This window comes from Saccostrea echinata, unplaced genomic scaffold (genome assembly GCF_033153115.1).
Source record: "Saccostrea echinata isolate AGI-Se365-2 ecotype Australia unplaced genomic scaffold, CSIRO_AGI_Sech_v1 ptg000054l, whole genome shotgun sequence".
NCBI lineage: Eukaryota > Metazoa > Mollusca > Bivalvia > Ostreida > Ostreidae > Saccostrea > Saccostrea echinata.
In genome coordinates, this window is record NW_026889803.1 from 36,115,943 (window position 1) to 36,128,105 (window position 12,163).

General features: G+C 32.4%; 1 protein-coding gene across 1 annotated transcript; it reads left to right on the plus strand.

Moving 5' to 3' along the window:
- The first annotated feature begins 2,765 nt into the window (after positions 1-2,765).
- LOC133171803 (apolipoprotein L6-like) lies at positions 2,766-5,584 on the plus strand. The gene is made up of 2 exons (XM_061306604.1): positions 2,766-2,848; positions 4,672-5,584. Exon 2 carries the CDS (start codon positions 4,674-4,676, stop codon positions 5,364-5,366), a length of 693 nt encoding a protein of 230 aa, XP_061162588.1. The 5' UTR covers positions 2,766-2,848; positions 4,672-4,673; the 3' UTR covers positions 5,367-5,584.
- Positions 5,585-12,163: the final 6,579 nt, after the last annotated feature.

Sequence of the window (12,163 nt, forward strand, 5' to 3'; positions counted from 1 at the left end):
AAATGGAATTTATTTCACTCGTGAGACAGGATTTTTTGATATTTTCACTCGTGCTTCGCACTCGTGAAAATATAAAAAAAAATCCTGTCCCACTCGTGAAATAAATTCCATATGCATCTACAAAACATTGAATATCCTATATATATATATATATATATATATATATATATATATATATATATATATATATATATATATATATTTATATTTATATATATATATATATTATATATATATATATATATATATATATATATATATATATATATATATATATATATATATAAAAGAGATAAGTAATATGTAAAAGAGATAAGTAGTCCTACACCTATTTTTCACTTCCGATAAAGGATTATTGACTGCAAAATAGTGAACCCCCTTATTTTTTACTACTAGGAGAAAGATTCAAAATGTTATGACTTTTGGAAGGGGGATTCATAAATATTATGACTGCAAAATAGTGAACCCCATTGCATGTTCACTTAAGGAGGGTGGGGATTCAAAATATTTTGACTGTAAAATAATGAATCCCCATATTTTTCAATTGTTGGAGGGGGATTCAAAATATTATGACCACAAAATTCGCATTTTCACTCAAGGAGGGTGGGGGATTTGAAATATTACCCCCTTCCCAGATGTGACAGATGGGTAGGGGAGAATTTCACAATCCCCAACCATAACCATTCTTGGGGGAGGGGTGTCAATATTTTATGCCCAAAATATATTGAACCCCTTTCCAAGGAAACTTGAGGGTTTCAATATTTCTCATCAATTATATTTTGAATTCTTACCTTAGAAGTATCAAGTAGAGGGAGAGGGGGCTTAATATTTCACATCTATATTTTGAACCCCATCCCAGATGTGACAGATACAGGTGGGGAGAATGTCAACCATAATACTTTTAGGGGGATTCAATATTTTATGGCCATAATATATTGAACCCCTCTCCAAGGACTGAAACTTGAGGGGGTTCAATATTTTGCATGGGATGGGGCCACAGTAGGGCAAAGTATAAGAATATATAAGAAAAATCCTCTTCTCCAGAACCATGAGGCTACAATTTGTGAAATTATCATGCAAGCATTCTGATGTAGAGTAGATTCAAGTTTGTTCAACTATGACACTTGGAACAAGGATGGGGCCACAGGAGGATGCAAAGTCTTAATGAGAGTACATTTTAAAAAATCTTCAAAAATCTTCTTATGAACTTTAAGACTACAATTTGTGCAATTATTATGCAAGAATCCTGCATGATGTGGTGTAGATTCAAGTTCATTCAAATCGTGTCCACAGAGGCAGGGATAGGGCCACTCAAAGGGTGCAAAATTTTGCATGAGAGTATAGAGCATATTTGCCTTCTCAAGAACTACAGATGCAAGTTGTAAAATGATTTTGCAAGCACTCTGAGATATTATAGATTCAAACCGTGGCCCAGAACCACGGATGGGGCCGCAAGAGGGTGTATATTTTTACTTAGGAAATATCTTTTAAAATCTTCTTTAAAAATGATGTGACTATTATTTATGAAATTATTATACAAGCATCCTGCTGCAGTGTAATATGGTCAAGCCATTCCTCTTTCAATTTCCTGCCCAGGCTGGGGATGCAGAATTTTACAGGAAAATTTAGGAAAAGGAAATGCAGATGCGGAGCAAATATTAGTTCAGTTTGATTTCAAAATAGTTTATGACCATGGGGCAGTAACTACAGAATTTTTTAAATGGAATGTAGAACAATTTTTTTTAAATCTTCTCAAGAACTTCCAGCAGCATTTTTCCAAGAAAAAATCAAGCATCCTCATGTTGTGTATATTTTGCTTTTTACAAACCAATTGGCCCTCATCCAAGGGGTGAAAATGAGGGAGTCAAAATTATGAGATTTATATCAACATATTAATTAGAAAGGTTGCTCAGATGAGTGTTGTTGCCCATTGCACCTCTAATATTTGTAGTTGATGTTTTTGTTAAAGTTACATCTAAATACCCAGAAAAATGTGTTTCTTTTTTGTTGGAATTCAGGAGTTTCAATGGGCTTTACCCACAAGATGATCTGATAAAAAAAAAGTATTTCATTCAGTTCTCGGAACAGAATTTCAGCGTTCATTTTTAGTAGGTCAGGTATTTTTCATCCTAACCCACTGACTCTTCTCAGAAAGAACTTCAAATGAAAAATAATCCCATATATGGGATTTTTTTTTTCGTTTGGATGCTTTTCAGTAACCGATCGACTATAAATATGTTTATGGATGTATAAAAACATTCTGCAGAGAAGGTGGATAAACGGTTCACATCTCGCAAGATACGGTAAGTTTTCGTGATTCTTTTATGCTCTATTCATGTGAACTGGTTTACACTATCAGAGTAAGAACGCTTCACACGTTCAGTATAATTATCAATGTATTATTGCTCATCCATCGTATTATGTGCAGATTTAGCCTTGTTGGGGGTCTCTTGTTAATTTTCAAGACGAAATATTAACATCGAGAATTACTTTTCAGCTGTAAAATGTTAGACAACGCATCTAAATATGAAGAAAGTCTTTCTTATATCTTTATGTCGATAAAAAGTTTCAATCGTTTACCTATATATAGAGTTTGTTTAGAAGCAATATTTTAATATGTCTACTGATTTTAACAAAGAAAACAGAAAGAAAAAGTGTGATTTGCATTAAAGGAAGCATAAAAATGATTCTCAGAAGATGAGCACCAGTGGTCAGGTCAGAAAACAAAATACATTTTGAATTTTAGCGAGCACTGTGTCTCAGGCACCGCGACCACGTTTCGTTTGAGAGTGTCAATCCATAGGATACAGTCTCCAGAGAAAAAACTTTGTTTTATATTTGGCCAAAGGTATGCATTATTTCTCCAAATTAAAATCAACCGTAATTCTGTCTTGGAAAACCTATGAAATGCCTAACAAATAGATTCTAAAATGTCGAAGATTTAGTCTTTTCACGAGCGCTTTGTTTCCCGAAATCCCACTGCGTTTATTTCAATTGTCACTTCTCCCACCCAAACAACAGGCTCCGATACAGTGGGTCATATAAAATGGACGTTTAAATCATTGCGGGAACGAAATGCACTTTTTCAAAGTATAATTTATGTTGTTGTTGTTTAATTATTCATTGCCAATATTCGCGAATTAGGGAGCTTTCTAGTTCTGTATACATGTAAATTGATGCCTAGTTCATGCGGAAATCGATGGACCCGAAAATTTAAATATCCGGACCGAATTCACGGGAATTAAATTTTTGTAGTGTTACAGTGTCTCGATTATCATAAATGTGAATTATGGAACTGGAAAAGAAAATCGAGAACGGAATTCCAAATGCAGTATAAAAATATTTCTATAATTGAAAAAAAATGAATTATATACAGCAAAACCACAGTTCCTTCTTGTCTCACTGTAAGCCATTTATGCACATTATAAGGCTGTAAAGTTGGGTTTTGAATCGATGTGTTTTCAAAGTTTTGCACTCACAGCTTGTAGTTTTTGAAGTGTTATACGCCGAACATTCTACATTCTACAGCTAATTGAATTTATGTAGCGCGAGTATTTTTTGATTAATAATATCGGAATATAAGTTGATGTCACCATGCTAAAAGCTCTGATTCCTCGGATTAAATGAAGTCTTTTCATGTGATTTCGCAATTTACTGGTTTTGAATCATTTTCCTACATTTTCGGGTAAATTCTCTAAGAATTATTTTCCTTTCAGGCGGATCAATTGCCTTCCATTTTTATTCATTTCATATTGACATTTTTTGGTGATCTACGTAAATCAAAGTTATGATGATTCAATATCATTTTAAAGGAATTTTCATAGTTTGAGATGTGCAAAGTCTGTCAATTTCACGGCAACTGAGATATTATCAACCAGTAAAGATCTGTGACCATAACTATTACACTGCTCTTTCTCATTTTTCTTAATAGTTTCATCTCGCAAAACTCGCAAAATATATTTTTATTCATTTCTTTGTCGATTTATTAATTTATGTATTTATTTTTCATAAATCCGACACGTACTAGAAAATCTATGATTTCGGATGATTCAGTAAACAGGACACCTCGGTAGTCCGGAAAAGTCGTTGCGCACGTACATGCCCGGTTAACAGTGATATAAAAATTATTTTTTACAAAGAAAAGGACTTCCTCTTTTAAAACATTTTCTACTTTTCTACTTTTTCTTTACGATATTTTTGTGCAATATGTAATTAGTCGTAACACATTAACATAACATCACATTTGATAGTAGTAGGTTGCATCACGAAACAGATATACTGCATTATGATTTCTCTTTAATTATGTGTAGTGATCTGTGAAATTTTCAGTTACTTAAACCATTCACCGTGTCATCGCTTTTTGTGATGACTTCTGCGTGTTGGGAGATTCAATCTATTCATATTTGTTTTTGTGTGTTAGTGATAGAAAAATTCTGCTGCAAATAAAATACAGAAACATAGGTACTGAGTGAAAGACCAAAGAATTGTTGCAATTTATCATATTATTCTCTTGCAACAATTAGCAAAATGCAATATATTTAATATAATCTGCAACAGCGCCATTGGACGGAATTCATCAGCTATAAAAGGAGTAAGTACGTAAAGTGTGGTGGGAGGAAGCTTAAAAAACATACAGTTGGTCTTTATGACTGATGTTCTTCTGCTTTTCAGAAATGGCAGAAGAAGAGATAAAAAGAGTTTGCAGGGAATGGATGTCAGCACGCAAAAAAACAATTCGCGAGCTACGAAGACTGGCAGATGATATAAACGCCATTACTAAAGACAGCAGAATTGCGAGAGTAGCTGGAGCTAGCACATCTGTGCTTGGGGGAATAATAGCTACAGGATGTCTCATAGCGGCACCATTTACGGGGGGTATTTCACTGCTGCCAGCAGTAGCAGCCGGAGCATTTGGGGGTGCAGGAGCTGTTGTTACAATTGGCACCAGTATTGCAAAAACCTTGCTTGAAAACGGAAAAATAACAGAGGTTCAACGGTATCTTGACGAGGACAAGAAGTTCACAGAAATTCTTATTTCAGACCTTCAAAAATATGCCGAATATACCGAAGCCGCTTTAAAAGGAACGAGAGCAATGACGGCAGGAGCAAAGTTTTTGATTAGACTCGCTGGGGTAGGAGGAGAAGGAGGGGCACAAGGCTTAAGGTTTATTGCAAGATTTGGCAAAGCGATCGGCATCGTCCTATCAGTTGCAATTTTACCGTTCGATATCTATGAGCTTGTGAAATCTGCCATCGATATCCACAACAATAATCCCTCTGAAGCTTCAAACGAGGTGCGGAAGATAGCCTCCCAACTTGAGGGAGACTTAAAAAAAATAGAGCAAGCATACAGAGAATCCTTTTGAAAAAGCAGATTGACGTTTCGAATGCTAACAATAAGTACGAACATCAATACCGATTAATACATTAAGATTGTGTTCGCTTTTTTGTAGAATTAATACACACACTAATATCTATCTATCTATCTATCTATCTATCTATCTATCTATCTATCTATCTATCTATACGTATATATTGTAATATATGTATCTACACGGATTCAGTGAAATGGAAAGAGCTGCTTCCTATCACTTCTCACACTATGATGATGTAACATTTTGTATGAAAACGTCGCAAAAAAAGCCCTGGTCTTCTGTTCTTCAATAGCATTGGGTAAAATTTATTCTGTTGTCAGCTTTCCAATTAAAGTTGAATTTTCTCATCTATTATGGATTTTGTGTTTATTTCTGAATGTACTTCTTGCGCTTTTTTATATGGAACGACATGTTTCCATCAAAGCAACAATTTGGTCAACAATTTGGACACAACAATATATATATATATATATATATATATATATATATATATATATATATATATATATATATATATATATATATATATACAGCAAAGTCCTGTATGCTTAAATTACCATGTGCTATCGGTGTAATTAATCACTCGATAACAACCAAAATTAAGATAGACATTCCTTAAATGATGTACACTGAGGGCCAAAAGTATTGCAACAAACATGGCTGATGTCATCACGAGCGAATAAAAATCTGCATGGGGAAACCTGATTTTTTAATCAAATAAACATAATGGCCTCTGTTCGGGTGTTACTCAAAGACAAAATTACAAACTTTACATGTATTATCTTCTGATGATCAAGATAATGAATTTTTTTCCTGAGAAAAACATTAGTCATACTTTTCAAATAGATACATTTTACGTGGTTCTTTCGTCTTTTTTTAAATTTATAATTATTGTAAACAAAAGATATTAAATTTTGATACGTGAATTTTAACACAAGGCACAGTCTCTTTTCGATTAGATAAACTGCAAATTTTACTTTGGGGAGACACTCTCTTTTCATTGTAGAACGAGTCTTTTTCTTGTTATACATACTTTTATCAAAAAGTCTGGTCATTTTACTTTTATGACTTACAAATAGAGTAGTAATAATTTGTTTGTTTATAATACTTTTCAAAAGTTTATATTATGAGGAATCGGGGGACCCCCACCTAGCCAGCCCACCATGAAATCAGTTAAAAATCTTCAGTGCTTCATCCGGAAGTGTCAAACAATGAATCTTGATCACAAAGAATATGCTTTCATCAGAATGGCAGTTTATTTTAATTCTGGTAAGTTGAAGACTTTACCTATACTTATTTTTAAGGGTATTTTGTTCTAGCTATTTCGTTCAAACGAAATGCTTTTCTGTAAGGTCAGCAGTACGTTGGCCTAAGTTTGTCAGACCTTGTGTTTACTTTGCCTTGAAACGGTGTCAAATATCATCGCACAATTGGAAATATTCTGACACTGGTAATGCACTTCTCAAATATGAAAGCCCTATCATATGTCATTCAAAAGAGGTCTTTTTAAAAAATTAAGTCAAACATGAAGGTCAAAGTCAAGGGGTACAAAGTCATAGCATGCTTAGAAACACCTTCTCACTGGTGTGGCACATGTCAAATGTGAAAGCTCTATCTATTCATATTCAAAAGTTATGCGTAAAGATATAAACTTCGAAAAGTAGGTCAAACTTCAGGGTCATGGGGTCAAGGGGGTCAAAAACCTTGGTATGTTTCTAAAGATCTTGTCACAGGTAATGCACATGTCAAATATAAATGCCCTATCTCTTCTCAATCAAAAGTTATAAGTAAAAGATAATTTTTTTGAAAATTAGATCAAACTTCAAGGTCATGGTAACGGGGTCAAAAATCATAATATATTTTTGGAAATGTCTTGTCACAGGTAATATACTTATTTGATATTTTCTCATTCAAAAGTTATGACCAATTTAAAGTAATGCTAAAAACTTTGAAAAGTAGGTCAAATTTCAAGGTCAAGGTCACGGGGTCAAAATTCAAAGTATATTTGGAAAGGTCTTGTCACGGGTAATGTACATGTGAAATATGAAAGCCCTATCTCTTCTCATTCAAAAGTTATGACCAAGGTTAAAGTTTATGTGACAGACAGACGGACAGACGAATGAGATTTAATGTTCCCTCGCTTTCGCGAAAGCGGGGGACAATAAGCTAAATTAATTTTGAAATTACATCTTGAAGATCCTTTTGGTGTGTACAGAACTATATTTAAGAATAGAATGATTTAGTGTGGGGCTTTTAGAACATCTCCTAAAGATAGTTGTAGTTTCTACTGACAGCCTACAGGCTTATAGCAGGAAGAAATACTTTGTTCAAAATCCCGCATTTCGCTTTGGAGCAGAAGTAGATGTACGTCACCCCCCCACCCCCCCCCCCCCCCCCCAATGGAAAAACTTGAAAATAACAATTTTATTAATTGACGTTAACGTTTATTGTGAAACCTGTTAAATTAAAAATATACTATGTTATGAATATTGCACTTCAGGTGCTCTTTTTTCATTTCCGTCAAGGATAAAGACAGCGAATATGCACATTTTAATGATAAATAGTTGTTTTTTCTTTTGTAAACATTAGTTTTTTATGCCCCCTGAAAAGGCCGAGTATTTGATACAAAAGACTGTACTTAGAAAAAAAACTGAAATGTATTGCTTAAAGCACAAAATTTTAACAGCTTTAATTGTATTTAAACAATACCTTATTTATCAATTTTTCTCTTTTCATGTAAGCAAATGTATTACGAAGTACATATAATTGTACTTCGGGTTCGTTGTCCATATGCTCTCAGTGAGGAATATACAAATTTTACAGATAAATTTATTAGGAAAACCTACTAATAGTTTTTCAATATATAAATATATTCACAACTTATAGCGTTATCAATGAAATACCATTATTTCAATGACCATTCACACAAAAGCTTTTTTTATGTTCATGCATGCAGCTATTATCGCCTCGTTTTTCTTTTTAACATCGGGCTCGGTGCTATATGATGTTCTAGAAGTTTCCGTCAGTATTAAGATCAGTGAATGACGAAAATAATTTGCACATTTCCCTTTTTAATCGTTTATCACAACTTATTTCTTTTATATCATTTAAATTCAGTTTTGATTGAATAATTTAGTGATGATGTTTTATGAAATAAATAAACGATTGCTTATTGTCAATTTCATTGAAAATTGCCAGTAACTTAGATCCGCCAACCGGAACCGCCTCCGTAATCACGTTTTTGCTATTTCAAGGCTGTTTATAGAAAATGAAAGTAGACTTTTAATTTAATGAACGATACTTACTTTGCGTGTGAAATCTGAATATAGTTTACGGACATCATCTTGTATCTAGTCTATTCATAGAGGAGTTAGTAAGAACTCTGCTGCACCCGTTTCGGAGTTTAAATTTATTAATTTATAAGTATAGATACCAAAAGTATCACCTAAGGACAAACGCAACGTACCTTACCTACTGATAATTTTTCGAGATATTCTTAATTTAAGATTATAGTGCCATCAGATGTTCGTAGACAAAAAAATCAGCATGCATTACCAGGGATTTTGAAAAGATATCAATTGACGAAAATTCTTTTATAATTCAAAGAAAAATGTACAAAAATTACTTAACATATATTTTAGATGTTCTGTTTATCCAAACTTGTTTTAGAAGAAGTGTACAATAGCATATATAGACATTAACATCAATTCTCTGTAAGGACCAAAAATGCTTGGCCACGCACTATCATGGAATTTTATTTTATCACTATAATATTAGAGAGTGCCCTATATAAAGACCATTGGTGGGTAAATTTTGGACAGTACCTCCTTGGTTTCCATAGCAACGACTTTGAAATATTTTGTCATGGCAAAACTGACCTGATTGTCATCACCATGTAAAATAATTCCGTGCTTCCTTAATGTAGGAAAGTTATGAACATAACATGGGTTTCATTTTATAGCTAAGTAATCAAAGTTTCTGTGCATCTAATTTTTATTCAATTTAACCCAAGGTTTTTAATATGATACAGATCAATTTACATGAATTTGTCATAAAAATGAATACAAAGGTGCCTATTTCTTGATATGCATATTAAATTTTGCAGGCAATTGAAACTTAGAAAAAAGATCTTTTTAGTAAGATCAAGCTTAGATCTAAAAGATGTAAAAAGATTTGAGGTGGGGAAATCAGTTAAAAGTCATATTCCAATCCCCTCAAATTATAACTTTTCCTAAAAATTAACCTAGAGTTATTTCCCTTTGCTGACTCTTTTGCACTGAAGACAAAAAATTAAACTGGTGTTATTTCCCTTTGTTGACTCTCCTGTATTGAAGTCTAAAGAAGTTTATAACAACATGTGGCAAAAACAGACGCCAGAAAAATAAACATGAAACAATAACGGAAAAATGATGTGTTTTTCAACTTTTTAAAATGGAATTAAGGTGTGAATGGCAAAGGAATTCATCAAATGAAGAAGACACTGCTTTCTCAGCATTCAACTTGATAATGATGTACAGGTCTTTATTATGATAATAGATTTTTAATGTCAAATTCACTTTGCAAAATATTGAAACAAATTTTATGAGGTCTGACTTGCGTTCCCATCATGTGGGATTCCATGTACTCTAAAACCCATGAGAAAAATGCAAGATGCAATTGGAGGAAAACAACAAGCAGAAGATAGGGCAGTCAGTGGGAATGGTTAGAACAACCCTAGGCACAGGTATAAATTTGAATGTTTTCAAATATTCATTTTGTATAAAAACTACATGTAAGAAGCTTTTTCAAATAAATTGACATAATTTTAAATTAAATAATTTTTTTTTATTTAATAGACTTAATTGGTCTATATTCAAAGATCACCATGTTAGCAGGACATTCCAGATATATATCTTATAAATATATTTGCATTATAGGAATTTTTGCTTGCTTCAGAAAGCAACTTACTTTGGCAAATCATAACTACAAAGTTTATCAAAAGGAGGAGAATATTGTAGAAGATGTAAGTTTGTATGTAATGAAAAATATACACAAGGCTATATAAAAAAAACATATTTTTGGTAACATTGTACACAGTGGTGGTTCCAGGAATCTTGAAAAGGAGGGGGGACCAGTGTGGTCTCAGGGTACTGGCTCAAGGCCACACCAAAAAATTGATTTATTAAATCTGATGTATATTTTGGACACAAGGGGGGGAAGGGGGGGGCTGGGCCCCCCTCTAAATCCACCATTGGTACAGTTTAAAATCTAATTTGGCCAAAAAAGTAGTAGGTGGTGGGTAAAAATTAGAGATGGTCGACTTAACAGAAACACATAAAAATTTTTTTAGCCTAAAAAGAAGTCATATAATTCCAATTCACTGTAAAAGAACAAAACATATTTAACTGCAGCTATAAATACAAACTAATAAGATATAAATATAATATACCAATGTAAATGTATGGATTCATGATTGACAATAAGAATGAATTTCTGTAATTTGAAAAAAAAATATTTTAAACATATTTTAGATGTACTAGTGCTTTGAAAAGAAAAAAGAAGATGAAAAGATACATAGAGAAATAATTTTCAGTAAAAAGCAGGTGATTTTTTTTTTAATATTACAATTGTCTGGATATTGAATTTTCATTTTTTTTAATGCCACTGCCACCATGAATTTATCAATCTTTTATAAAAGTTATGATTTTGACAGATTCTGGGGGTGTAATAATTGTGAAAAGAAATACAAATTGGTTGATTATATATATTTCTGTGTATATATTGTTAACATTTTAGGACTGTGACACAGGAGCATCACTTATGAAAGGTTGCACTCAAATAGTACAACGATGAAGGATATGTGAGCAACTGTAAGTACACTATAATTCAATTAATTCAATTTTCTTTTTTCACTTGATGTATGTTTTATTAAACTTTTAAGATAATCTTAATTCACAAGCAAATTTATGGTGGGTATAATTTACAAATATTCAATCAGAACTTGTTTAGGAAAGTTTCCCTTGTGAGTACAAGTTCATACATTGAATATGTATAAAATTTATTTAATATGCAATTATACATACATACATACATACATACATATATATCTATATCTATCTATCTATCTATCTATCTATCTATCTATATATATATATATATATATATATATATATATATATATATATATATATATATATATATATATATATGAAATAGTGTTGATGACTTGTATGATTATCCTTAATGCATATGATTTATACAAGAAAATTGCATAGGCATACATGTATAAATTAACTACAAATAGAAATATCTAGTATACAGTAATGATCGATATAGTTGCAAATGCTTGGGAAATAACTGATTAAAGAGAACCTTTATTCTTGTGTTTTTATCATTTTTATTCAACACAAAGATAAAATATGAAGAACAGGTGCTTGGGAATGGGACCCCCTCCCCCACGTTCCATACTCCAAGGGTTCTCCCCGACTTTTTTATAATAAAATATATTTCTATGACACATTCACAAAGTACATGTATTACAATTCAAAAATCCAAATATAATCTAAAACTAATCTTTTATTAAAATTCATACTCTCTGATACTAAAAGTTCTCTTTTAGTGTCCAAGAGTATGAATTTTTATGGGGGGGGGGGGGGGTCCCGTCCCCAAGCACCTGTGATATGAAGCCTGCTTTTTTAAGTACACATGCAGGAATTTTGAGGCAATTTATTTCAAGATGTAAATACTAACTACTAGCTTAGTATTATATACATTTGGATAAAAATAGATATGCTTACATACTTGTATTT

Bases quoted from the DNA above. Each gene is read 5' to 3' on its own strand.
- LOC133171803 (XM_061306604.1), top strand. From the start codon at position 4,674: ATGGCAGAAGAAGAGATAAAAAGAGTTTGCAGGGAATGGATGTCAGCA.